Source organism: Neolamprologus brichardi, chromosome 18 (assembly GCF_056152115.1).
Source record: "Neolamprologus brichardi isolate AB-2024 chromosome 18, ASM5615211v1, whole genome shotgun sequence".
NCBI lineage: Eukaryota > Metazoa > Chordata > Actinopteri > Cichliformes > Cichlidae > Neolamprologus > Neolamprologus brichardi.
The window spans coordinates 30,288,092-30,314,787 of NC_142121.1; the positions used below are offsets into that span (position 1 = coordinate 30,288,092).

At 42.8% G+C, this 26,696-nt stretch overlaps 2 protein-coding genes across 3 annotated transcripts; one reads left to right on the plus strand and one right to left on the minus strand.

Annotated features, from left to right (window-relative positions):
• Positions 1 to 2,014: 2,014 nt before the first annotated feature.
• On the plus strand, positions 2,015 to 13,079 carry dnai4 (dynein axonemal intermediate chain 4). 2 transcript variants are annotated; one of them, XM_087831566.1, is made up of 17 exons: positions 2,015 to 2,230; positions 2,312 to 2,471; positions 2,973 to 3,127; positions 3,722 to 3,822; positions 4,068 to 4,224; positions 4,322 to 4,455; positions 5,463 to 5,627; positions 5,753 to 5,932; positions 6,428 to 6,576; positions 7,287 to 7,373; positions 7,464 to 7,618; positions 7,715 to 7,875; positions 8,413 to 8,537; positions 9,114 to 9,212; positions 10,111 to 10,337; positions 12,181 to 12,334; positions 12,490 to 13,079. In XM_087831566.1, the coding sequence occupies exons 1-17, from the start codon at positions 2,172 to 2,174 to the stop codon at positions 12,532 to 12,534; spliced, it is 2,313 nt and encodes a 770-aa protein (XP_087687692.1). In that variant the 5' UTR covers positions 2,015 to 2,171; the 3' UTR covers positions 12,535 to 13,079. The 2 variants fall into 2 exon arrangements, with proteins under 2 accessions (XP_087687692.1, XP_087687691.1); XM_087831565.1 differs by having other exon boundaries at positions 2,015 to 2,471.
• Positions 13,080 to 14,626: 1,547 nt separating this feature from the next.
• On the minus strand, positions 14,627 to 24,704 carry LOC148097806 (uncharacterized). Its single transcript, XM_087831344.1, has 11 exons — positions 24,650 to 24,704; positions 22,643 to 22,718; positions 22,345 to 22,437; positions 22,176 to 22,255; positions 21,430 to 21,496; positions 19,136 to 19,217; positions 18,572 to 18,623; positions 17,554 to 17,782; positions 17,326 to 17,417; positions 16,055 to 16,192; positions 14,627 to 15,971 (listed from the first exon to the last, which is right to left on the minus strand). Exons 2-11 carry the CDS (start codon positions 22,682 to 22,684, stop codon positions 15,923 to 15,925), a joined length of 924 nt encoding a protein of 307 aa, XP_087687470.1. The 5' UTR covers positions 22,685 to 22,718; positions 24,650 to 24,704; the 3' UTR covers positions 14,627 to 15,922.
• Positions 24,705 to 26,696: the final 1,992 nt, after the last annotated feature.

The window sequence follows — 26,696 nt, forward strand, 5'->3', positions numbered from 1 at the left end:
TTCTGTGACATTGATAGAAAATGTACCTTTTGTAAAACTGAACTTGAAAGTGTTACTCATTTGTTTTATGGCTGTTCATATAGTGCTACATTTTGAAGAGAGCTTGAAAATTATATACTGTGCAAAACAACATACGAAATCAAAATTGAAGGGAAGAACATTATCACTTATTTTGAAACTAAAGAAAAAAAATATGTGCCATTGTCAATCTTTATATTTTATTAGGGAAATTCCATATACATAAATGTGAATTTCAAAACTCAACCCCATCATTTAATTTGTTTTTGATCGAAATTGAATATTACTTGAACTCTCTTAAATTAACTTCCAATAAAAAAGGTTTATCATTGATTGAAATTCATTCAGAAATGTTTAATGAATGAGCTGTCACAACTTTCAAGTACAAAGTTGTTACGTTCCCCCCCCCCCCCCCCCCCCTTTTTTTCCCCCTTTATTTATTTATCCTTCTTATTTCATTGTACTGTATATTGTTACTCTTATTTGCCCTGTATGTCTACTGTACAAACTGAACTGGAATGACTGACTGTTCGCTTTATAATTTCAAATAAAGTTTGGAGAGAAAAAAGAAATGTAAACCATTTTTCCTACCATGAACTGCCTTCAAATAAAAACGGTTAAAGTTCAGGTTTTGACTCTATATGTATGCTGACTATTGTGAGCTTTAATAATGTATTAATTTGAAGTGAAATTGCGAGCAGAAATATTAACACTGGAGGTTATATATTGTAATACCAGTCATCAAATATGTTACAGATATGTTATGTGCCAAACATGACTCTTAACCAGCAATGTAAATGATTCATCTAAACATTTTGCAATGTAACTGGATTTCACCACAGGTGCATCTGTGGCCAAATGTACAATGGTGGCTGACCACCCTGCACATTCTCCAAAAAGTTGATTCTGTTCATCTGGACGTAGCGATTTGTGGTAGAAACGTTTCGTCACTCATCCAAGTGACTTCTTCAGTCTCAGCTGACTGCAGGTTTCCCCAATCTTATAAACAGTACATTTGCATAATGACTGAAACCAGCCCACTGAAGGAACAATGGGCTGGGAGGTTATGAATGATATTATTGCAGTTAGATCGCAGTGCAGCGTTCAGTGCTGCTGACCACAATATTTTATTACAGAGATTAGAGCATGCTGTAGGTGTTAAAGGTACTGTGCTGCAGTGGTTTGAGTCATATTGTATCTGTCCATGAACCCAGATAACACACACCAATTAGTTAAACTGCAGGAATGTCTTAAAGACATAAAGACCTGGATGGCCGCTAACTTTCTGCTTCTTAATTCAGATCAAACTGAGGTCATTGTACTCGGCCCTGAAAATCTTAGAAATATGGTATCTAACCAGATTCTTACTCTGGATGGCATTACCTTGGCCTCCAGTAACACTGTGAGGAACCTTGGAGTAATTTTTGACCAGGACATGTCCTTCAACACACATATTAAACAAATATGTAAGACTGCTTTCTTCCATTTGCGCAACATCTCTAAAGTTAGAAATATCCTGTCTCTTTCTACTATTCTGTGCCTCCCTCATCCAGAACGGAATTAAACATTTTCCTCCTCACATACAAGATGTTGAATAATCAGGCTCTGTCTTACTTCCAGGCGGGACTACTGTAATTCATTATTATCAGGATGTCCTAAAAACTGCCTGAAAAGCCTTCAGCTAATCCAAAATGCTGCAGTGAGCGTACTGACGGGGACTAGAGAGAGCAGATTTTGACCACACTGGCTTCTCTTCCTTTTTGATAAAGCCCACAGGGCTGTGTTAGATGACCTTGAATTCTCCGTCAGTTACCCTGCAATAGGCCTATATTTATACACCACTCTGTATTTAACCATTAATCTGTGTCTTTGGTCCCGTCTCCGCCCCCTCAGCCCCTCGGCGGTCGGTCAGATTGAGCCTGGTTCCGGTGTTTCTGTTAACAGTGAGTTTTTCCGTTGTACTCTTGCCACGTATGTGCTCATAGGGACTTTTCTGATTATTGTGGGGTCTTAATAATATAAAGTTTTCTAAGGCAACTATATCAACTAACGGTGTGAGCATGTCGCGCGCTCCCTGTACGCACGAGCACTGGGCATGTCCCGTTGCCATAGCACCGCAGTAGGAAACCCACAACAGCAGGCGCACTGCAGCGATGTCTGCCACGGGGGGGAAAGAGGGAGGAAAGCGGCGATGCCCCCTGCTTCTGAGACCGTACGTTAAGTGTACTCTTTTCACTGCAGCTGTCTGCACGTACACGCAGCCACGGTCACTTGTTGTTTTGCTGCCTTCCAGCTCCTCTCGCACCACCTCAGTCTCACACGGAGGCCCACGCGGAGCTCACCAGCGTTCCAGACAAACCACGAGTGTGCTGGGCTGTCACAGCAGGCGGAGCCTCGGGGGCAGCAAAGTCCTGGAGAAGAACGTGGCTCAGACTCCCAGACAGGCTGTTCGGGTACCTGAACATCACAGGGACACTGTCCTCACAGTCTGTGGGTCCTCTGAACAGTTTGTAAACGAGAACACCAGTCACAGACTCGGTACTAGATTCAGATTAGACGCAGTTTCTCAGTTTCACAGAGTAAAGACCCGCGTCGTAGACTGTGTTTAATGCATTTATATACTGAAAGTTTAAAGAAGTAGGCTTACATCAAACTCAGGCTGTAGTCACAGTTTTATTTTGCAACCCAGACAAAAACACAAGACTTCATTTTGTGGATTTGTTTTCATGACTGATTATTCTGATGCCTCTAAAATTAATTACATTCAACTACCACTCACCAATTTTTTATAGCAGTTACCTGAGTGCTTTGTGAAAAAGGCAATAAAAGGAGAGATGCAGGTAGTGGAGTTAAATACCATGATGTAGCAAACATGTAGTGACGTAGAAGTACCTCCAGTGTGCCCTTGGGTGCAGTACCAAGTTAGCTGTAGCTGGCTTCTGTGTTTCTTGCAGGTGTTTGATGAAGTAAACAATGATGTCACTCCTCAGCCGCTGTACCAGGCTGATCCAGGAGCAGTGCAGCCCATGCTGTTTGTGGATGAAATCTCTGTGGGCTCAGCATCAGACCAGCCAACAGCCACGGGCAGCTTCACTCTGCCTTTCTCCAGGTACCAGAGTCTGAGGTGATGCAGCTGGAGCTGCTCTGTGTGGCTTGAATGTGTGGAGTGCAAATGTTAAAGCATTGCTTGAATTTGAATATGAGTTTTTTCTGCAGGCTTTTCCATGTATTATCTTTTCTAGTAGCCAAGTTCTCATCGGTACGTCGTTGTTCCGCCATACCTCACGTGGCTGTTATTAAGCTCGGTGACGTCCACGCCGGTGTGGCTTGTCCCTCGCTCGTGTTCTGAGGTTGGGCAGCATTGTGGTTGTAACCTGGGGACCCTTGAACCCTGACCTATCCTCTTTTCTTTTAAAATCTTTGATATGTGAACGTGATTGAATCAGTCGGGGAACTCCCAGTGATACAGGTTTGGGTGGAAACCATTACATTACATTTAAGCTCAGTAATTATAAAACAGTAGAAGTTTGAATTAACCAGGGCTGCTGAAGCACAGCTTCTTACTAACTTGTGCCACTAGTTAAGCAGGTCCATGGTGCAGGGAGACAGCCAAGCACTTCCTGGAGAGAGCGAGGACAAACTGTCTAAAGTGACTGCAGGTTACACACTTCACCCTGTAAAAATGTGCTCGCAATGTTTCCAGGTCAGTATTTGGCAGCAGCAGAATATCCAGCCAGTCCACCACAGAGTCCGTGGATGACGAGGACATGTTTTCTAAACGTGACATTCCCATCAGTTTTCCAGGTGTGTTTTTGAGTACAGCGTGCATTGTTTTTTTAAATGCACGCTGTATGTTTTCCCTTTATCCTTTTGATTACTGCGTTCATGGTGTTTGAGCTTGTGTGGTGGTTAATGAGCACAGTTAATGCAAACTAAATGTTTTTTTAAATCTCCACATATTACTGTGACTAAAGCTCTCAGTTCTCGGTCACACCTACAACGTATCTTTGTGGTGTTTATAAGAGTTTGTTCATATATTTTCTTGCTAGATGTGAAGGTAAAAAAGGACACGGAGAAAGAACAGGTGACAGAGGACATGTTGAAGGACATCACAGAGGTCTTTATCTCTGAGACAGACACCTTTTCACTGCTGGACATGCCCAGCACCTTTGTGTGTGTGGATGCTGATGAGGCAGAAGCTACCATGTGGGTGAAGTGTTTCCCATATCTGACTGGTTGAGACGCTTACATATGCACCTGAAATGTGCTACTGGCACGTTGTGATTTTACCTCGTTTTCACAGAGCAAGAAACCATCAGTACGAGGAGGTCTGCAGGAACAGAGTGAGCAAACATGTGGAGCGATCAGTGCAGACGCTGACCGCAACAACAAAAAACAAGCATGTCCAGAGTAACGGGCTGATGGTGGTGGATGCAGGTGAAGCTGTTATTCTAACGGCGACTTTTATAAAAGTTTTAAACACACCCAGGTCAGTGTACCTAAACATGAAGCTGGACTAACTTAATTTTTGGCAGCTTTATTTAGAACATGGCCTTCTTTCATCTCAAACTGTGCTTTTGGACTAAGTCTATTTAAAGTGTGATGAATATTTGGTTCCCAAACTTTGGTGTGTGGAAGTGCGTCGCTGTCTTAGATGTGTAGTGTTCACAGTGTGTTTGTTTTAACTCACTATGTTTATATCAGAGTAGTTCATTGTTACCTCTTCTCCATTTGAACTATTTATCTGCCATTTTTAGCCAAATGTTCTGGCTAAAAATGGCTAGCTAGAACATTAAGCTAGCCTCTTTCCCAACAATTTATGAACCGCAGATTAGCATTTACCTTTTTATCTGCATTAGTGTCTATTTATCTGATGCTGAAGGTGCTGCAGAGGTTTTGGTCTGCATTGACCTGATAGCTTAATGCAGTTGCTGCAGATTAGTCGGCTGCAGCTATCTGATTATCCACTCATGTCCCAAAGGCTTCCTTGTGACTGTGGAGACCACTGAAGTACACTCAATTCATTGGTATGATCAGGAAATTCTTTTCAGATTATTTGCAGTTATCAGAGGATGGGTAGGCTGTGGTCAGCAACAATATTCAGCTAAGCATTGAAATGATGCTTGGTGCGAAGGAGGCCCAAAGTGTGCTGGGAAATGATCCCCCACACCATCACACACCCACCACCAGCTTCACCTGTTGGTATCAGGCAGGATGGAGCTGTGCTTTCATATATGTTTACACCAAATTCTGACCCTACCCCACCCTTCTTTTTAGCTCTTTACACACTCTCAATAGTAGAACCCACCATTCACTATATCCCTATATTGTTCTACTTTCTACTTTAGTTCTACTTTCAGCAGTTCACTTCATCCATAAAACAGAGGATGGAGTGTTGAGCTTTTATAAATGCACAGTGTTTTCAGATGTTTGCATGTCCACAGCCACAAATGTTACCGTCTGCGACATGTATGAGCCTTTAAGTGATGCTGAGCAGGAGGAAACAGCAGGTATCTGTAACCCAGTGAAGACTGACCACTCAGAGGGTGTGATGGACTCCAGCAGAGGTGCAGACAGGAGTGTGTCAGTGGGCAGCACAGCCACTACAGGTAACAGCATCCACTGTTTCACTGTGCTTCATTCAAACAGGGCTCAGGGTTCGTCATCATTCAGAAGTTTTAACAGTTTCATTCTTTTTACAGTACAGAAACTGTTTTCTTGTATTTGTCTTCAGTCAGTGCCTCTGGTTCACTGAAAGAAGTGGAAGTGAAAGCTTTAAACGCTGAGACGCAGTGGAAGCTCATCATGCTGTCAGACAAGTTTCAGCTTTGCTTACAAACAGTGGAGAGAAGCATCCTGCAAAACAGCTTCCACCCTCAGCTGGCTGCTTACAGGCAGCTGCCTGTGCTGGGAGGTAGTGCTCACAGCACCGTCACAGCACCATCACAGCACCGTCACAGCACCATCACAGCACCGTCACAGCACCGTCATACCATCGTCACAGCACCATCACAGCACCATCACAGCACCGTCACAGCACCGTCACAGCACCATCACACCATCGTCACAGCACCGTCACACCACCGTCACACCACCGTCACACCATCGTCACAGCACCATCACAGCACCATCACAGCACCGTCACAGCACCGTCACAGCACCATCACAGCACCGTCACAGCACCGTCACAGCACCATCACAGCACCGTCACACCACCGTCACACCATCGTCACAGCACCGTCACAGCACCGTCACAGCACCATCACAGCACCGTCACAGCACCATCACAGCACCGTCACAGCGCCGTCACAGCGCCGTCACAGCGCCGTCACAGCGCCGTCACAGCACCATGGTAACATTACTACTAGATGAAGCGTTAAGATTGTAATGAGTGAAATCATTTTTTCAGACCCAGAGTGTCCAGTGAAGAATGAGATGGTGGAGCAGAGGACGGGGGGCACGGACGGCGGTCCGTCTCTGCAGTGTCTCTGGGTTTTCAGCTGTGAGCTCAGCAGAGGACGCAGCGTGAGCTGCATGACCTGGAACAGAAAGAATCCGGTAACAACAAAGATCAACTCCGACTCACAGAAACTGATTCAAGAGCAAAGGGCTTGAAGTTAGTGTACATTTCTGTGCAACACAAGTCTTTTGTCCTTGTGTCATTCATGTGTGCCACTAATGTTGCTGGACTGTTTCTCAGTCTGAACGGTGAAGTCAGAGTGAGCTGGGTTATAAAAATAATCTTTAAATATACAATTCAAAGGTAGTATAACCAAGTACAGTTAGCTAACTTTCAGACACACCTGCAGTGTGGAGAGAAGGCCGTACCTTTGCTCAGTTAAATGCTGAAGGAGCCTGGCTAATATTGGGTCTGTCTCTTCTGATAATATTGTATTGAAGCATGCTGATCACTTGAAAGAACTGAACATGATTTATTGAGATAGAGAAATGAATGTGTTTGGCGATTAGACTGTGGTGACCCATCAAAGCAGTGCCAGGGTTTAGGACAGGACCCCCCACAGCTGAGACTCTGGTGGTGATGATGATGAAGACGGCTCTGGCTGAGGGTGGGGAGGTGGAGGTTTGCACAAAGGAGAATCTGAAAGGAAGAATGACAGAGAGCACACATGTAAACCGTGCAAAGTGGAAGCTGATTGGTTCAAAGAAAGACAGCGTGGGAAAGCGGCAGTCGTGTAGGAAGCAGACTAACACCCAGGAAAGCAGGCAGACGACTGATTACAGATCCTCCTCGTGTCGCTGTCTTCTAGGACCTCCTGGCTGTGGGTCATGGCGAGTTTGACTCTGGGAACCAGAAACCAGGTCTGGTGAGCTGCTGGTCCATCAAAAACCTCAAGGTATGACTTTGCTTTGGACTGGATTTAGTCAGCTCCCCTCATCATCATTGTCGCACAGATTGTTGAGTGAGGATGTTCTTCCTCCTGCAGTGGCCGGAGCACGTTATCCACTGTGACAGCGCCGTGACCGCTCTGGATTTCTCTGCTAACAGCCCCAGTCAGCTGGCTGTGGGCACACATGACGGCAGCATAACAATCCACAGTGTGCACAGTCAGGACAACAGGCCACGTGGTGTCAGCAGCCGGTGAGGGGCGTGTGCAGTGGACAGTGCAGGTCGTTTACTACACACTGAAAGTAAACCATGCTACTGCTCTGTCTTTGTTTCATGTGCTCTGTGTAGGGAGAGTCCCAACAGACACCTGGGGCCAGTGTGGCAGCTCAGGTGGACCCAACAACAAGTGAGCTCGACGGGGGAAGAGAAGGTGGAGGCCCTCCTCTCTGTGGGTGCAGACGGCAGAATCAGCAAGTGGTTTTTCTTCAAAGATGGCCTCGACTGCATAGGTACTCAGCAGCCGGCTCAGTGCAGTCAGCTGAGACAGCATACAGGTCATCGTTGTCTCTCAGGATAGTTCCAGCCTTGGAGAACTTCACCTCTCTCTTTGGCCTTTAAGATTTTAGAAGAAATTCAGGAAAAATGTCCTTTTCTAAGTGAATCTTGGCAGTAATGTTAAACTCTAATGGGTGAGTATTTTGTCAAAGGTGTGCAGAGGAGAAGCAGAGCTTTTATTTCAATGGTCACAGGAAATGAAAAGTCCAATCTGACAGAAATACTCAACAGATGCTGTGCTAACTCCATAGATACTCTAAGCTAAGAAAAAGTACACAAAATCCAACAACAACCATGGACTAGAACATGAAGACATGCCTGGCACCACAGAGACGAACACAGTGCAACTCAGACTGACTGTTGCTCTGTGGTGGCTTCTGCATGCTCTTGCTCACAGACAAACAGACAACAGGCAATGATCAAATAACTCCTTCTCTGCTCTCACCTTGGTGTCAGGTAAATGATATAAAATGATCCATTTCTTGCCGTAGACTTGATGAAGCTAAGGCGGATTCAAAATACAGAGAAACAGACTGGAGGGAAGAGGACCGAGATGATGACAGAAACTGTCCTGACAGCACTGACTCCTGGGCTCTGCTTCGACTTTCATCCCACAGTAAGTTACTGTTGGGTCTTAAAGAGATAGACCCCGCTGACTCAGGGACCAATCACCAATCAAAGCAAGACGACCACAGCGCTCTTTGTCTTTTACTTGCCGCAAGGGGAGTCGTCAGGGTCTTAGATAAGATAAGATAAGATAAGATAAGATAAGATAAGATAAGATAAGATAAGATAAGATAAGATAAGATAAGATAAGATAAGATACCCTTATTAGTCCCACAAGGGGAAATTTCATGTTTCATGTTTCCCCTCACAGTCCTTTTATTGACAACAGAAGTTACACAAACATCTCGTTAGTCATGTGACAGATAAGGCACTCACACGTGAACATGTGATATGTGAACATGTGATATGTGACATTGTGTGCTACACCACACATCACTGTGACCTTTCACCAACATCTCCAGTCACCCCACATATGGCGTAACCTTTTAGCATTCTTGCTAAAGATCTAATCGTCTTGGCCTTCCTGCACAATGACGACCATATTGATCCACAGTTCTCTAACAGAGATTCATGAAATCCCTGAGATGTGACCAATGTATCCCACTGTGTTCCACTGTTCCTGCAGGACTCCAGTATCTACCTGACTGGGACATGGGAAGGTCTCATCCACCAGTGCTCCTGCTCCAACAGTCAGCAGTTCCTAGAAACCTACAGGAAACACTTTGTAAGTTCTTCAGAGTAAACGCTGCCAAAGACTTCTGGAAAAAACATCTGTTTACTCCCCAAAAGCCTTTTTATTCCAAACTGAAACTCCAACTGCAGTATAACGGCTCTGTAGGGACACTGCTCATTTGTCAGTTAACTTCATTTAAAGGAAAACAACAGATAAAGTAAACTGACACCTACCGGTCTGTCTCTGTAAGTCCTCCTGGACTGACTCAGCCATACTGGGATCAGGGGATTGGTTTTGGACTGGTTTGTAGTCACCTTCATAAATGGTATGAGTCTAATTTTAGGCTTAGGTAAAGTTTTGGACCTGATTTCAGAGTGGATGTGGTGTAATGTGAATTGGGTTGAGACTGGTTTATGTCTCATTGTGGTTTTAGAGTTTCTTTCTGAGGTTTATTGTTTAGATTTTGTGTCAGCATATTCCTTTATTCTTCAGTCAATTATGCTGCACACACAACTTGGAGTCATTTTCACCGATTCTTTGATTTGCAGTGTATTTTAAACATTACAGATTCTTCTCTGTGTGAATGTGATGTTAAGCCTTAAAACTTACTAAGTATTCTTGGTATGTGAAGGCAGCGCTACATTGTTACAGTAATGTATAAATGTTGTCCACATACCAAGAATCCTGATTCAGTCAATGAAATGAATTTCACTTAGATCTGTAAATAAAACACAAACTGGTTTGGAAATGAAAATGTGATATTGAGCCATTTGAGCAGGAGAACATATATACACACATATGCTGCGATCTTTGTAGAAAGATTCTGAGTGAGTGAAGTCTGGCAAAATAATAACTTCACTGTTTGTTACCAACTGCTGTTCTTATGGTGCTGAATCTTCTTCGTGGGTGTGTGATATACACTCAGACACCTCTTCTTCTTCTTCGTCAGTGTCCTGTAAACTGTGTTGCGTGGTCCCCTTTCAACCCTGATGTGTTCCTGAGCTGCTCATCTGATTGGACCATCCAGCTGTGGAAGCAGCACCACTTGAAGCCTGTGTTGGGTTTCACCTCCGCCCAGAAGGCCGTCTACGACATCAAATGGTCCCCAAAGTGGCCTACTGTATTCGGAGCTGTCACCGAAGGGCAGCTAGAAATCTGGGACCTGAGTTTGAGCATGTGGGTACCTTTGGGTGGCGCTGTCACTCGGTGTTCCTGTTCCAACACACAGTGGTGTGTTTGTGTAGCTTATCTGCCAGTTGAAAACCTTTAGATAACTTCTTATTTCATAGCAGTAATGATACATGTAATCAATGTAGCCTATTTGCAGCTCTGAGGGCCAGGATCACTGATTCACCCGTAGCTAGCCAGGCCCCTGTAGCTGCTGTAGCCGAAGATAGCGTAGGCCCCGCTAGCTGTTCCTCGGCAGACCCCAAGCAGCTGGGGAAAGAGGGTGGCTGGGTGACGGTGAGGAGGAAGCATAGTCTTAAACAGAAGCCCCAGGTACACCACCAACCATGTGTCTAACTGTTTTTCCCCACTTGGTGACACACCCGCCGGGGGTCAAACTCTGGTAATTGGCGATTCTGTTCTCAGACATGTGAAACCTTCTGGAGGAAACCTGGTCTTGTTAGGAGAGATGGCATCCATCCCACTTTGGATGGAGCAGCTCTCATTTCTAGAAATATGGACAAATTTATTAAACCCCCCAAAATATGACTATCCAGAGTTAGGACCAGGAAGCAAGGAACAAATCGATTTACTCTGCCTTACAGAAACCTGGTTGCAGCAGGATGATTATGTTAGTTTAAATAAATCAACACCCCCGAGTCATTCTAACTACCAGAAACCTCGAAGCACAGGCCGAAGACCCAGACAGACTTTTAATTCATTTGAAAGTCTGGTGCTTAGCCTCGTCCACCCCAGCTGTAAAACTGAGAAACCGGTCTTACTTGAAAACTAAGGTCTCTAATCAGAAGTACCTGACTCCGTGGTATAATTCTCAAACACATAGCCTAAAGCAGATGACTCGTAATCTGGAGAGGAAATGGCGTGTCACAAATTTAGAGGATCATCATTTAGCCTGGAGAAATAGTTTGTGCTTTATAAGAAAGCCCTCCGCAAAGCCAGAACATCTTACTATTCGTCAGTGCTAGGACCAATTCTGTTTACATTATACATGCTTCCCTTAGGTAGCATCATTTTCACTGAAAAACTAGGTCATGCATGTATTATTCTCAACTATTGTGATTCGTTACCATCAGGTTCTTTTAAAAACTCACTGAAAAGCCTTCAGTTAATCCAAAATGCTGCAGCAAGAGTACTGACAGGGACTAGAAAGAGAGAGCAGATTTCTCCTGTTTTGGCTTCCCTTCATTGGCTTCCTGTTAAATCCAGAATTCAATTCAAAATCTTGCTCCTCACATACAAGGTCTTAAATAATCAGGCTCCATCTTATCTTAATGACCTTGTAGTACCATATCACCCTATTAGAGCACTTCGCTCCCACTCTGCAGGCCTACTTGTTGTTCCTAGAGTATTTAAAAGTAGAATGGGAGGCAGAGCCTTCAGTTTTCAGGCCCCTCTTCTGTGGAACCAGCTTCCAGTTTGGATTCAGGAGACAGACACTATCTCTACTTTCAAGATTAGGCTTCAAACTTTCCTTTTTGCTAAAGCATACAGTTAGGGCTGGACCAGGTGACCCTGAATCCTCCCTTAGTTATGCTGCAATAGGTGTAGGCTGCCGGGGGATTCCCATGATGCACTGGGTGTTTCTTCTTCACTCACTATGTGTTAATAGACTTCTCTGCATTGAATCACACTTGTTATTAGTCTCTGTCTCTCTTCCACAGCATGTCTTTATGCTGTCTTCCTTCTCTTTACAGTATAAAGCACTTTGAGGCGACTGTTGTTGTGATTTGACGCTGTATAAATAAGATTTAACTGAATGTGAGTCAGACTCCACCTGTGCTGCTCTCTGTATCACCTGTGTCTTGTCCATATATTCATCTATTTCCTCCAGTCTGGACCCCGTCATTGTGCAGCCTGCAGCCCCTGGTGTGAGGATGACGTCCTTGCTGTTTTCCTCTCAGGCTGACTGTGTTGTGGTAGGAGACAGTGATGGTCATGTGACTGTCTACCAGCTGAAGAATCTCAGTTTAGGAGAGCAGAGCCAGGTAACATTAAGCTGGTAGAAAGGACGGGCTGATTGTAGTAGTGGGAAAGAAGCAGTAAGGGAGACGTCTCATTTGGAGTGCTGTCTGCCTGGTGTGTGTTCGATAGCAGAGACAATGACGTGGTTTTAAATTTTGTTCCGGATGTTTTCTTACAGGTGGATGTTCTGGAAGACCTCATCTGCTCTGCAGCATCTAGATAACTTTATGAAACAAACACATGTATGTCCAGTCAGCCTGAGGTTGGCGACAGAGTCGTCTGTAGAAATCTACATATGACACAAAGATAGCCACGGTCCTGTTTCCATTGGCTGCTGCTTCATGAGCAGCTGTAGAGGTAGACTAGCTTACAGATAAGACAGAAGAATCAACAGCTAGAAACACGTTCGTATGGCTGTTTATAGGTGAGACACCTGACCAGTGTTGGTCAAGTTACTTGAAAAAAGTAATCAGTAACTAATAACTGATTACTTATTTTCAAAAGTATTTAGTTACTTAGTTACTTAGTTACATTTTAAAACATGATTTATCCCCTAAATTGGTGACAAAGCAATAGATCTTTTAGCCCAATTCTACTTTTTCTGCATAATCCATCATATAAAATGTAATCAAATGGAAAAGTCTCTTTTTAAAACTTGTTTTATTAGTTTTAATCTTTTAACTTTATGCATCAAACAAACATTAAATTATATGCAACATTCTCTGACTGGAGGAAATTTGTTTAACATTTAAACCTATTTTCTGCACATTCCAGCACATAAAATAAAATTGTTTTTTGTGTTTACACTCAGTCTTTCAAATAGATGCAAGTGAAACACAACAAGTGAAAAAATAAAAAAAGACTAGCGGTCCTGTTGCTCTATTTTCACCTGTAAAGCAGGAGTGGGGCAGGCGGAGGTTTGCCCTGGTGCAGGTGTGCCGCAGCGGTCAGTGGAAGGATACGCCAGTTTCTCTGTGAATGTCACATTCCCGTGGCAGCGCACTGTCGGTGCTTGCTCGGACGTTTAGGGGTTTTTTCACTATTAAAAGAAGTTTTCTTCCCACGCAGTGAGCAGAGGACGCTAATGTTTTTGTCACTTTTTACGGAATCAAACTCAAAGTAAGGTCAGTACTTCCACGCTTTAAACGCTGCACGCTCTTACTCTCTGCCACACTCGTTATATTATCCATTTTTGATCTGCACACAGCTGTTGCCACGAACGCCGCACTCGCTTACGTCACTGTCACGAGACACTCTCGCAAAAAAAAAAATCACAGTTTTAGTAACGCAGCGTGCTTACGGGAAAGTAACAGTAATTTAATTACCTTTTTTGCAATAGTAATCCCTTACTTTACTCATTACTTGAAGAAAGTAATCAGATTAAAAGTAATCCCATCTCTGCACCTGACAGTACAATAAGTGTCCCAACCAGACAATGATTTGGATACTATAGAGGACCTATTTAACTTAACTACAGTGAGGCCTACATACAGCCAGGATTTTAATTTAAGAGGCCCTATTATGCTTTTCCTTATTTTGGTAATATACGTACAGTACTGTTTCAGACATGTAGTGTTTCATATACGTAGGTCAGTGTATGTGCAGGTAATCCATGTAACTCAGTTCCTTATACTTTTGACTCAGTACAGTGTCAACAGAAGGGATTCCCTTATAGAGTCGCCTCAGTTATTTCTGATGTTTTGGTCATTAAATTCCCAAAATCATACCAAGCACATGGAATCCACAGTCTCAGCATCCCACAGCAGTTTGTGTCAGGTGACTTTCAGTGAAGGTTATGAAACAATGACAGTGTGATGATAACAAAGAGAAGCATGAGTCATTATCTCGTCATTACTTGGACTTTATTGTTGATTTTAGCACTTCACACTACCGTTAGCCATCATCTCAAACTATGTGTCACCACTAGGCACCGGTTCTGTCATAAACGGTAGTAACCAGAACGAAAAGCAGCGCACATATCGGTGCTTTATTTCGGTGCTTTTTTTTCCCTGAGATGTCATACACTTTAGATTCTAGCCAATCATTTTACGTTTCCGAGGATAGTAGGCGGGCCCAGGTACGTACGTTCTTTTAGAGCAGAGCTACAGATTAAAAATGCCCAAGGTGAAGCGGTCAAAAGTCTGGCTGTACTTCACAGCAAAAGATGCAAACTCAGCAGCCTGCAACAAGTGCTTTAAGGTGATACTGTGCAAAGGAGGTAACACCTCAAATCCGATGAAACACCTGGCGACGCATAGCGTTTTTTTTAAAAGCCAAGAAATGCGCCGTGTGCATACGTGTGTGTGTGTGTGTGTTGTGATTATATCGTATGATATTTTATCGTGATGTGTTTACTGTTTTGGTTGTGCTGCATGAAAGACGTTGAGTGTGTATTAGGGAAGGTTAGTTACCGGAGCTGGAGAGTGAGTTATTCAGGCGAACTATCAACAGCATCAACTGCCCTGTTACTGTACCACCTTAATAAACCTCGGTGAAGCAAAATGTCTTGCGCTTAAGACTCTACATGAAAGTTAAAATATATATGTTCAGTGCACATAGATATATAGTGTATATAGTTATACATATCACACAAAAATCCACCTCAAACCTGTGAAATAAAGTGTGTGTGCGCCGTGTTCAGTCTGATACGTTTGACATGTATGAAACATCAGAATCTCTGTCTTCATTTAATTGATTTCCTCTAATGACTCTTTGTGTCTTTTATTGCTAGCATGTGTGCTCAGAGGTTTTCAAAGTGCATTATAAGCATGTCGTGGCTTTGTGTCCCTCGCTCTGCATTATTAGAACATTAAAAGACCAACAAATATAAGTTTGTCATACTTTATCGATGAAATAGTCTTGGAAAATATAAATAACATCTATAGCAGAAACAGTGTATCACTCTTGGTCTTGCAAGACAATTTTGTGTCCAGTTGTTAATTCTTGAACAATGTGCACCAATCTCTTACAAAAGATGTGGTTTGCTATGGTTCTCTAACCCAATCAGGTTACTAAAGTACTGAAAATGAGGAGACAACATTACAACAACTTCCCAAAGTTTAAGGCGTGGATTTTGGTACGACTTTTAAAGGTCTGTGTTTCCGCAACCAAGACGTTGCTTCAGGCCGTCTACATCCTGTGGTTCTGAACTTCGGATGGACAAATGGCAGCAGCCGTTTATCAGAAGCACCCAAACTGTTCTTGGCGATGGTCTGACTCAGTCCTCGGGCCACAACCTTTTATTCCCTGTTAGCGTTGTTTGGTCTTTGCACCTGCACGTGTCCTTTGCTTCCAGCAAAATGATTGTGACAACGGGACATTCAGCATCTAGCAGATGTTATATATGCAATATGCAGCAGCAGTTTTTTACAGTTACCTGCCTGCTATACCCAAGAGACGTGATGATTTATGGTGTCAGTCCTTTTATCACAGAATGGGCCACGTGACCAGTTAAAGTGGTGACAAACTGTTGGCTCTGTCAAAACGAAAAGTAGTTATTGGGGCTAAAAAAGGATTTACAGCCTATTAAACGTGCAAGAGAGCTGATCCAGTTTCCAGCGAGTCCATCATCAGCTGGGCTGATTCATAACCAGAACGTGCCAAGTGTGAAGTCAGTGAATCAGTGCTGGCCTGGTGCTGAACAAAGTGAGGCTGAAGGGACTGTGGAGACATCAGCACATCACATTTTATATTGGTTTTATTATAATGTTCTTCTAATAAGGAACAAAAGCACAGACACCAACCTCCTGATCTGCAGAGCAGTGGTGGTAGAGGAACTTGGTCTCAGCTTTTTAGTAGAAGAGGGGGTGAGGGAAAGGTGGACTTTGGAGGGCTTCGGGGGAGGGAGGATGGAGCAGTGTGAAGTCTTGGACAGGTTTAACCTGACACAGAAAACAAGAACACGTCATATTTGTGTGTATATGTGATCCAAGAGCAAATACTAACCTTGATCCTTCACAAAAACAACCACAACGAACAATTTCTCTAAAAATTCTTCTGATGATTTCTACGCTCACTGCAGGAATCAACATCTGCACATACACTCTGTACAAGAGACAAGAGACAAAATACAAATACGCTTCGACGTGTTGGAGGTACCTCGATTTAACTCCCGTGGAAGTAGCCCAGTTCTTGGTTGTGTCAGGTTAGCAGTTTAGTGATGTTAGTTTACAGGAGAAGCCGGAAGCACGTTGTGAGTTTGGTTCGTGGTCGTCCTTCACTTTTGTTTCTTTTTGCCGCAGCTCCCATATCACCGATTTGTAACTATTTACTTTTTATAAAATGTTTCTAGAACTATGGCAGCATCTTATATATCTTCTACATTTGGGCCGTGGATTCAGGGACCAAAACAAAAACTGTAATGAGCAGAGGTATTATCTACTGATTGTGTGTCTGGCGGCAGCCAAGGGTGGAGAGCAGAGGCAGCGGGCAGGCCAATCGAAACGCAGCTCAGGCCGCGGCTGCAGCAAAAACTTGGCCGTAGGAGGAGCGATTCTGGCAAACCGTCAGGAGGGGGAAGTGGTGCTCTACCAACACGGTGTACAGTAAAGATGGAGGCCTGCTGACTCCAACTGAGGACACTGTCAGGCAGTAGAAGGAATACTCTGACAACCTCCATAACCTTAATCTCACTCATAATTAACTAAAGTATCCAAAAGACAAAAACTTCTCTTGTTGCATTTAGGTTCCAGTTTAACCAAAGAACAAAAAAGGATACATGAGCTCGAGCAGGTTATACACAACATTTACACTGCACAGATGAGAACACAGCACGATTTCATTCAGTCCAGTCTGTCTGTCAGACAGCGTGCAAACAAAGCGTGTGTTCTTTGTAGCATTCAACAACAGAGTCACTTATGTACTTGTTTTCTGACATCCACAAAAACATATTGGTGTCTATTATATCTCCTTGTTAATAGAAACTTTGTTTCCAGCGTTTGAGATCATTCTCAACGTGTCTCTTGCACTGACCACAATAACCATTTATCATAAATTAAATTACAGCAATTGGTACCTTGAGCAGGATGACGCTGATCTTGGTGGGCGTTTTCCCTTCAGTGCTCTCAGTTTGTCTCCCTGTGTCAGACTGACTTCTTTGCAGTTATTCTGCACAGACACAGAAAAAAAGACACAATTAGCAGCATGAAAACACAACATTGTGATCATAACTCAGTAGCCTGTTTGAATTCTGCAGTAACCATTAAAAAAGGTCATGTTGATGCTATGAAGTCACACCGCTGACCTCATCCAAGCTATATGACTTGCAGAGCACGGTGTTGATTGACAGATCATCCATGCTGGAAAGCAGCGAGGACACTGCCTCCTGTTTCCCTCCCTGCACAGAGTCAGAGCGGTAAAGCTGCTGTTGCTGCAGCTGCTGCTGCAGCTGCTGCTGCCGACTCAGTCTCTGTTGGACCAGCTTCTGTTTAGACCGATGCACATCACCCTGAACCCACAAACTGTGCTGCTTCCTGCACACAAACATCAAACACACGCCACAAACTAACTGTGATATCATGTTTAGCAGGTATAACATTCAACATCCTAGTTTAGCGTGTAAGTAGACACACAAAGCTAGTAGCCATTAGCAACAGAGCACTACTGTGGCGTAAGGAGGAAGTGTGCGTCCGGAGCTGAGGAGAGAAACCAGCTGCAGCTGAACACTGACTGCAGTCTGCAGCAGTAACACAGTTTTCAGGCTTTTTTTTAAAATTACATTTGATTCATCATCCACCAGTTTCCCACTGCTGCAGTCACCACCACCACCAGCTGCACATGGGCACACTGGGGAATGCCCCACCCTGACCTCCACCTTTTGCTTCTCTTCTAACTTTTACTACATTTCCAGCATGCTCCAACCATGACCTCAGCATGGAGAAACATCTTGTGTGGTAACAGCAATACATGCCACAGCCTAAGGACAGACGGGCCTTGTTTGTCCAGCACATCTCACAGATGCTCGATGAGATTGAGATCTGCCGAAGTTGAAGGCCAAGGTGACACCTCAAACCCTTCCTGATCTACTTGTGCTTTGTGTGAAGACTCCAGCGACACTCGAAGTATTAGGGAACAGCTGTACTCATTGACCAACGTCTTTTGGGTCATTGCAAAATGTCAAACAGTTTGTGTTTAAATAAAAAAAACTGGAAACAGAAAAGATCCAAGTGGACCAATCACACCTTCACAGGTAAACGCAATGACCCTGATGAAGGCCACTAACACGTTATTGTTCCCTAATACTCTGTCACTGGAGTCTTCACCTCATCAGATCTTTGTCTTCTCCGTGCACCTTGGAGGTGAAGTTGCGGTCTGCTTGTGTTTTGTGACAGGGCACATTATCCTAATGAAGTGTTGCAGACGTGTCTGTGTGCACATCATTTGGAAAGCATTACTCCTGTACTTTCATAAACGGCACTAAAGGTTAATGATTGTCTCCGACTGATACCTTTGCCCTCCAAGGTGCTCAGGAACTTTTACTTGTGCACCATAGAGAGCATCCTGACGGGAAACATCTTAACCTGGTTTGGGAACAGCACCATGCAGGACAGACGAGCTCTACAGAGGGTTGTGCGACCAGCTGAGCTCCGCTCCGAGCTCCCTGACCTGCACTCAATCTACAGCAGGCGGTGCTGGACCAAGGCCAGGAAGATCGTGAAGGACCTCAGCCATCCCAACAACGGACTGTTCTCTCTGTTGAGGTCAGGAAAGCGATTCCGCTCCCTGAAGACCAACACAGAGAGACTGAGGAGGAGCTTCTTCCCGCAGGCGATACGGTCTCTCAATCACACCACCACATAATACTGACCCACACATATGGTTCTTACCTTTGCCCTCCAAGGTGTGTTCATAATGTTCATATTCTTCTGCACTGAACCTTTCAAAATCCAGGAAACCATGTTGTAATGCCTGCAGAGGAAAAGAGCAGAAACAGATTTTCACAACAAAAGCATTCAGAGCATACAACTCTGCAGTGGTTTCACAGATTCAGTTCAATTCAGTTTTTTTTAGCACCAAATCACAAAAAGGTCACCTAAGGGCAGTTAATATTGTATGGTAAAGACCCTACAGTTATACAGAGGAAACACAATCAGACCACCCCCTATGAGCAGGCACACTGGTGACAGTGGGAAGGAAAAACTCGTTTTTAACAGAAACACATGTTCACCAGAACCAGGCTCAGGGAGGGGCGGCAATTTGACTGCTGAGGGGCTGAGGGGACGGAGACAGGACCAAAGACACACTGTGAAGACAGTGTGAGATTAATAACAAGTATGATTCAGTGCAGAGAAGTGAGTGAAGAAGAAACACCCAGTGCATCATGGGAATCCCCCGGCAGCCTACACCTATTGCAGCATAACTAAGGGAGGATTCAGGGTCACCTGGTCCAGCCCTAACTATATGCTTTAGCAAAAAGGAAAGTTTGAAGCCTAATCTTAAAAGTAGAGATAGTGTCTGTCTCCCGAATCCAAACTGGAAGCTGGTTCCACAGAAGAGGGGCCTGAAAACTGAAGGCTCTCCCTCCCATTCTACTTTTAAATAATCTAGGAACAACAAGTAGGCCTGCAGAGCGGGAGCGAAGTGCTCTAATAGTGTGATACAGTACTACAAGGTCATTAAGATAAGATGGGGCCTGATTATTTAAGACCTTGTATGTGAGGAGCAGGATTTTGAATTCTGGATTTAACAGGAAGCCAATGAAGGGAAGCCAAAACAGGAGAAATATGCTCTCTCTTTCTAGTCCCTGTCAGTACTCTTGCTGCAGCATTTTGGATTAACTGAAGGCTTTTCAGTGAGTTTTTAGGACATTCTGATAATAATGAATTAGTCGTCCAGCCTGGAAGTAATAAATGCATGAACTAGTTTTTTAGCATCACTCTGAGACAGGATATTTCTAATTTTAGAGATGTTGCGCAAATGGAAGAACGCAGTCTTACATATTTGTTTAATATGTGCGTTGAAGGACATATCCTGGTCAAAAATGACTCCAAGGTTCCTCACAGTGTTACTGGAGGCTGAGGTAATGCCATCCAGAGTAAGAATCTGGTTAGATACCATATTTCTAAGATTTTCAGGGCCGAGTACAATGACCTCAGTTTTATCTGAATTAAGAAGCAGAAAGTTAGTGGCCATCCAGGTCTTTATGTCTTTAAGACATTCCTGCAGTTTAACTAATTGGTGTGTGTTATCTGGCTTCATGGACAGATAGAGCTGGGTGTCATCTGCATAGCAGTGAAAATGTATGCTATGTCTTCTAATGATGCTGCCTAAGGGAAGCATGTATAATGTAAACAGAATTGGTCCTAGCACTGAACCCTGTGGAACTCCATAATTAACCTCAGTGTGTGAAGAGGACTCTCCATTTACATGCACAAATTGGAGTCTATTAGATAGATATGATACAAACCACTGCAGCACACTACCTGTAATACCTACAGCATGTTCTAATTGCTCTAACAGGATATTATGGTCGACAGTAACGAACGCTGCACTGAGGTCTAGCAGGACAAGCACAGAAATGAGTCCACTGTCAGAGGCCATAAGAAGATCATTTGTAACCTTCACTAAAGCTGTTTCTGTGCTGTGATGAGCTAAAACCTGACTTCTTTGAGCAGTTTTGTAGGAATGGGGTCTAAAAGACACGTTGATGCACTGACTATTTCTTCTTTAGTCGTTTGTTTTCAATTCCTGTGTGTTTGTACATCACTGAAGTATTTAATCATTAGTAATTATTAAACTCCTTTGTAGTTCTCTCTGCTCTCTTCTCTTACCCCTCACTGCTAACCTGTCACAGTGAATTGCTGCCTCCTTAAACCTGGTTCTGTTGGAGGTTTCGTCCTGTTGAAAGGGAGTTTTTCCTTCCCACTGTTGCCAAGTGTATACTTCTAGTGCTGTAGGGTCTTTACCTTATAAGTTAAAGTACCCTGAAGTAACTGTTGCTTAGAATTAGTGCTATAAATAAAACTGAATTCAATTACTGTTGTTACAGAATAAGAGGGGAACAATGTCAAATGTGGCTCAAACAGGGATTTTTGCGTTAAAATGAGGTATGACCAAAATGAAAATTAATCAGTGTCATTTTAATTTTACTAAAATCATCTGTGTTAGACGTTGTTGCTACCTTGTGGATTCCTTGTAAGCAGTCTAGGACGGTGAGGTTAAATGAGCACTCTCCGACCGCTGCGTCTCTGTGGCACACACACACACGCGCACACACACACACACACACACACACACACGCACACGCACACACACACACACAGTGAAAGGAATACAGTAATAGTAGTGTAGTTATAAACAAAAGCTTTTGCAATAGGATAGGGTTCAGATCATATCTGTTCACATATGGTCTCAGACTTGTTTGCACTGTAAATAAACATAAACCATCACTAAGAGTGTAAAAACTAAGCAGCACCTGTTTAGCTGAGCTGAGCTCAGGACTGGGAATGGGGGGAAACACGTTCTTAGCTCAGTCTAGATGAATGAAATCAACCCACTGGCACCGCTAAAGCTCACTAAGAGCTCATAAACTGTTAACAATTCATTCAAATTTCTGAATTCAGTTTTATTTATATAGTGCCAAATCACAACAGCAGTAAAAACCCTACAATAATACAGGAAAATGTTCCCATCCCAAACTTAAAAGTGTGGGTTTGATGAGGTTTCCTGACTTCCTGGAACGTTCATGCCAAGGTCGCCAAATAATTTCCAGCTAGGTGGAGTTTCTTCTTGTTACCCCTGCTTCCAGTCTTTATGCTAAGCTAAGCTAAGCTAGATTTAACAGACAGAGAAGAATAGTGTCTCAGTAAATGTAATGACAACAGCCCCAGCATGAAGTGCTGTTTCATAGAAAGCAGCAGCCTGTACCTAAACGGCATGTAGCCTGTGTTGTTTCCTGCTATCAGAGTCCTGTAGGCATCTTCTGGGCTTCTCTTCAAATACATCACCTACAGGGCAGAGGTTAAACTACATAACTAATAATGGACAGACAGACGGGCAATCAGATGATGTGATGGACAAATGAAATGATATTTACAGCATAGGCACCAATGAGAACAGCAGCATTGGCTCTCTTCTTCTGGTCATAGCTGGTGTAGTGAACCAGTCTCTTTCTAGACATTGTGAAAGACTATAAACCAATAATGATAATCAATAATCAGTGAAAACAGCACATGTGCATTAATACATTTAAAATAAGCGTCTACTGTCAGAGGAGTGCACACACACCATCAGAGCAAAGACCTTTCAAAATAAGAGTGTAACGCATTTTCTAAATGATATCTATACAGCATACAAAGCCCTGAGTCTGAAGTACAGACCTTCATCTGCATTACCTTCAGCTTCTTGTTGAGTTTCCAGCAGTATCTGTACAGCATGGGCAGGTTGAGGGGCCCAAAGTCTGCATGAAAACTGCAACACACAGTGAGAGAAATGTCAAATAGGAGCTTTCAACAATTACAACACAAAAACAACACACACACAAATCAGCCACAAAACTAAACCCACTGACAGGTGAAGTCAGTGACATTGTTCATCTGGTTATAATAAAATGCTCCGTTAGAAAACCTTGGGACATTTATCTGGATGTTTGCACCCACACAATGCAGACATGGAGTCAGGTTAAAAACACATCTGTGAAAACATTACTGGCAAACTTCATGTAATATTACGTTAAAGCAAATGTAAATTTATTATCAAATCAAGAATGTTTCAATCTGACCACAAACTTTTGAGCAGTAGTGTGTATTGTGTACATGTGTCTGTATCTGATCAGGATTTTTTTTAGTTGTGTCTATCATCAAAAATTGAGTTGAAGTGTTTTAAGTCAGATGGCAAACTCTGCCTAACAAGTCCACTTTATTGCGTGCTCATTTTCTCCTATTACTGGCTCATAGAGATTGAAAATGTGACATCATTCTGGGGTAAAGGATTCTGGGAACTCGTGGCAAGAGGTACTAGCGTATGCAGGCTTTCAATTGAAATCAGTCACATAGCGATAAAAAGAAACACAAAAAATGGCAAGAAGCTGTTGTATTATTAACTGCAATAGCCGGTCGCACGACAGGCACGGGAAGCCGACGGGTAAAGAGATCGGTTGTTATCGGATTACGTCGTTGAAGAGAAATTGTTTGAGCCATGTTTCCGAAGTAACAGACGGACGGCCTGGATTGCAGCCATTCAAAGACCAAATATAACGTCCCAGAACACTCCAGCTCACATGTTAGTCTGCTCCAAGCATTTCCACAAAGGTCAGTCTTTTGTTGTAGTTATTACGTAATTTTTCTTAACATAATTGGTGATATAGGTTACAAGCAAGTCTGGCGCTGAACAGAAATTGTCGCGCTATGCTCCTTTGTTTATTGTGCATAAATAGTGAATTGTCCTGACAGAATATTGTGTTTCGCTTCTGTTATTACCATGGTACATTGACAAAAACATATACTTTATTCACAGGATAAAACAGTTGTTTTGTATCACTAATTGCCCAGTACGATTACAGCACACAATATTATTGCCACTGCTACATTTCTGTAATGCGAACCAGAAATTATTTCCACTACTAATTAATTACCGTTGAGCTCAAAGGTCCTATTAATAAACCGTTAACGAATGTGTATTTATGAAGACGATTTGTGAGACTGGTAAACTTATGATACGTACGATGGTCTTTCGTTCTACACGGTGCATTTCAAGGTCCTGTACCCATCCGTCGGTAAACTGTACCTGGGCTTGTTGCAGTGACCTGAAGTTACTAAACTTCACGAGTGTATGCACTCACTCCAAGAACCGTATAATTATAAATATGAGCGTGGTGAAAGTTGGGCAGCACGCTAACGTCTTTTGTCCACTCTGTGCTCATAAGGGTCTAACCCAGGGGTCTGCAACCTTTAACACCCAAAGAGCCATTTGGACGCGATTTCCATGCAAAAGAAAACACTGGGAGCCGCAAATACTTTTTGACATCTAAAATGAAGATAACACTGTATATATTGTTTGTTTTTTTTTACCATTATGCTTTGTGTAAACAACTAAGGCGTGTTGCTTGAATCCATGAAGTGCTACAGAGAAAATTACATTTTATTTATGTTATTAACACATTTTGAACTCTTAAAGAAATATAACAAAAGGAAAGACACCCAGCTGAACTAAAATGATCCATGTAGCAAACAAAAACTGTTGTGAGCCGCCACCTTTATATCGCCTTTGGGCTTTTGGAGCCTTGACCTGACTTTTAAAAAATATAATTGGAAAAAAAAGCACTATGCTGCTAAAAAATGAAAAATAGATGTTTCTGTTACAGGTACCGGGTGGCAGCACCTGTAGACAGCTATATATGTGTCCTGTAAACAGGAAAGAAATGATCAGACAGAGAGACGTGGCTTGCCGTTTCCTGAATACTCCGCCATTATTTATTCAAATTCACAATTATGCACTCCTTTTATTACTTTTACAGTATTACAACTGTGTATTTACTTATTCTTAACATAGCTCACACATTCTCCATATATGTTACCAACTGTTACCAACTAGACTAAAGGGAATTAACACATTCCAATGTCATAAACATGACCAATTTTCTTGTAAGACTTGGTTCAAAATGAATTTCAACAGGACAAATCTATAAATCTCAAATAGTTTGAAAGAATGGTGTAATCAGCACCATCTTGACATGTGCACTGAATTCACGGAAACACTTTATGGCAGAAAACAAGATACTAAAACAATACAGAATAACGGTGGAGCCGATCGCTAACATCACAGAGCATAGGAGGTGTGCGACCCAAACTAACATGCTAACCATAGCATGCTGCTAAAGCCGTAAGCAAATACTTACAAAAGTCTAATTTACTGTAATACACAATGTTGTACGCTTTCACTTTCCAACCGTAATGGTTAATCTATGCATGGATGTGATTGCTATTATATTCTGTTTTGGGCACGATACGAACCTGTAAACAGGAAAGAAATGATCAGACAGAGAGACGTGGCTTGCCGTTTCCTGAATACTCCGCCATTATGAGAAAACGGCGCGGAGCATGCGCCTCAGGCTGCTAACAACAGGCCAAACCATGGTCTCATACTGCCACCTACTGGTATAAAAATGGAGCGTCCGCTACAACTATCCCAGGGTAATTACCAAGTTTCCTGTTAAAATTACAGTAGTTATTTAGGGCATTCCCAAAAAGGAGATATCACTTACATTGAAAGTGAAATTACTTAAATTAATTCACATAAATGTGATCACACATTAGTGGGTATCACATTTGCAAAATTCAGCCTAAATATGTATTTTATCTGATTAATGTGTGTGGCGGGGCGTGGTCTGCAGCGCCGCTGCAGGGGAGGCGGACGCACCTGAGTCTGCCATACGGGCTGTACGAAGTCACTTTCATCTTCACGCAGGAGTGTAAGCTGTCATCTGTGAGGCGTGAGCGGCAGGGGCGATTTTAGCCCATTTTTGGGGGTGCTTCAGCACCCCCAAAATGAATCAAAGCACCCCCAAAGATTTCTTACTTTTTTTTGACAATATTTGCTGTTTGTGTGACACACTACTAAAAATATAAAAAGCATACAGTACTGTACTTGTTTGAGACGTAACATTTTAACAACAAAAGTATAGATAACCCCCCCTCCCAAAATGGTTTGTTCCAACTCTCCCCTGCTCTGGCTCTAGTGCTCTTGCTGCCAGCGCGATGGTGGCTGAGACACAGCGGAGAGGAGGTGTGAGTGCCTGGCTTAAAACAGGACATGTTAGCTGCATTTAACCTTCAGTTACTCTTTATATAGTTAGGTAGGAGTCGGACCATGTTTCTTTTTAGCTGAAAAACATTACACCAGGTAACCTGCAGTGTTGAAAACGTGTTTTCTGATGATGTTTGCTACCCTACAATCCGTCCTGCTCTGTAGTAAATTTCACATTCTGTCTGGTGTGACATTTCACCGTCCTGTTGCTAACATTGAAATGTATACAGCCTATTTAAAATCTGAAACTTTAAATTCTCCGTAGCCTACGGTTGTTACCACTGTCCTGTTTGTAATGAATACTAACTAGCTAACTGACTGGATGCCCATTAACCTTATAACTCCTGTTGTGTGTGTGTGTGTGTGTGTGTGTGTGTGTGTTTGTGTTTGTGTGTGTGTGTACAGAGAGACAGCCAAGTTCATAATGGATATGAGGAAGTTTTTTCAAAAAAAGGAGCCACATTCAGGTAAAAGTGTAAGATCAAATGATCCATCAATCAAGAATAATGTTGGATCAGTGTTTCAATATTTATATCTTTTATTAGATGTTCATGTGGTTTGGTTATTTGCCTTATGGTTGAAAGTAAATTGAGAGAGGACTTTTTTATTAGTGATCTTAATAGTATTTTTTCATATTAATTTAAT

Bases quoted from the DNA above. Each gene is read 5' to 3' on its own strand.
- dnai4 (XM_087831565.1), top strand. From the start codon at position 2,172: ATGTCTGCCACGGGGGGGAAAGAGGGAGGAAAGCGGCGATGCCCCCTG. The intron at 3,823-4,067 runs GTGTGTTTTTGA...TTTTCTTGCTAG, and splicing joins CATTCCCATCAGTTTTCCAG to ATGTGAAGGTAAAAAAGGAC. The intron at 5,628-5,752 runs GTAACAGCATCC...ATTTGTCTTCAG, and splicing joins GGGCAGCACAGCCACTACAG to TCAGTGCCTCTGGTTCACTG.
- LOC148097806 (XM_087831344.1), bottom strand. From the start codon at position 22,684: ATGCTGTACAGATACTGCTGGAAACTCAACAAGAAGCTGAAG. The intron at 21,497-22,175 runs GTACAGGCTGCT...TGTGTGCCACAG, and splicing joins ACAGGCTACATGCCGTTTAG to AGACGCAGCGGTCGGAGAGT. The intron at 18,624-19,135 runs GTAAGAACCATA...ACAAAACACAAG, and splicing joins ACACACCTTGGAGGGCAAAG to CAGACCGCAACTTCACCTCC.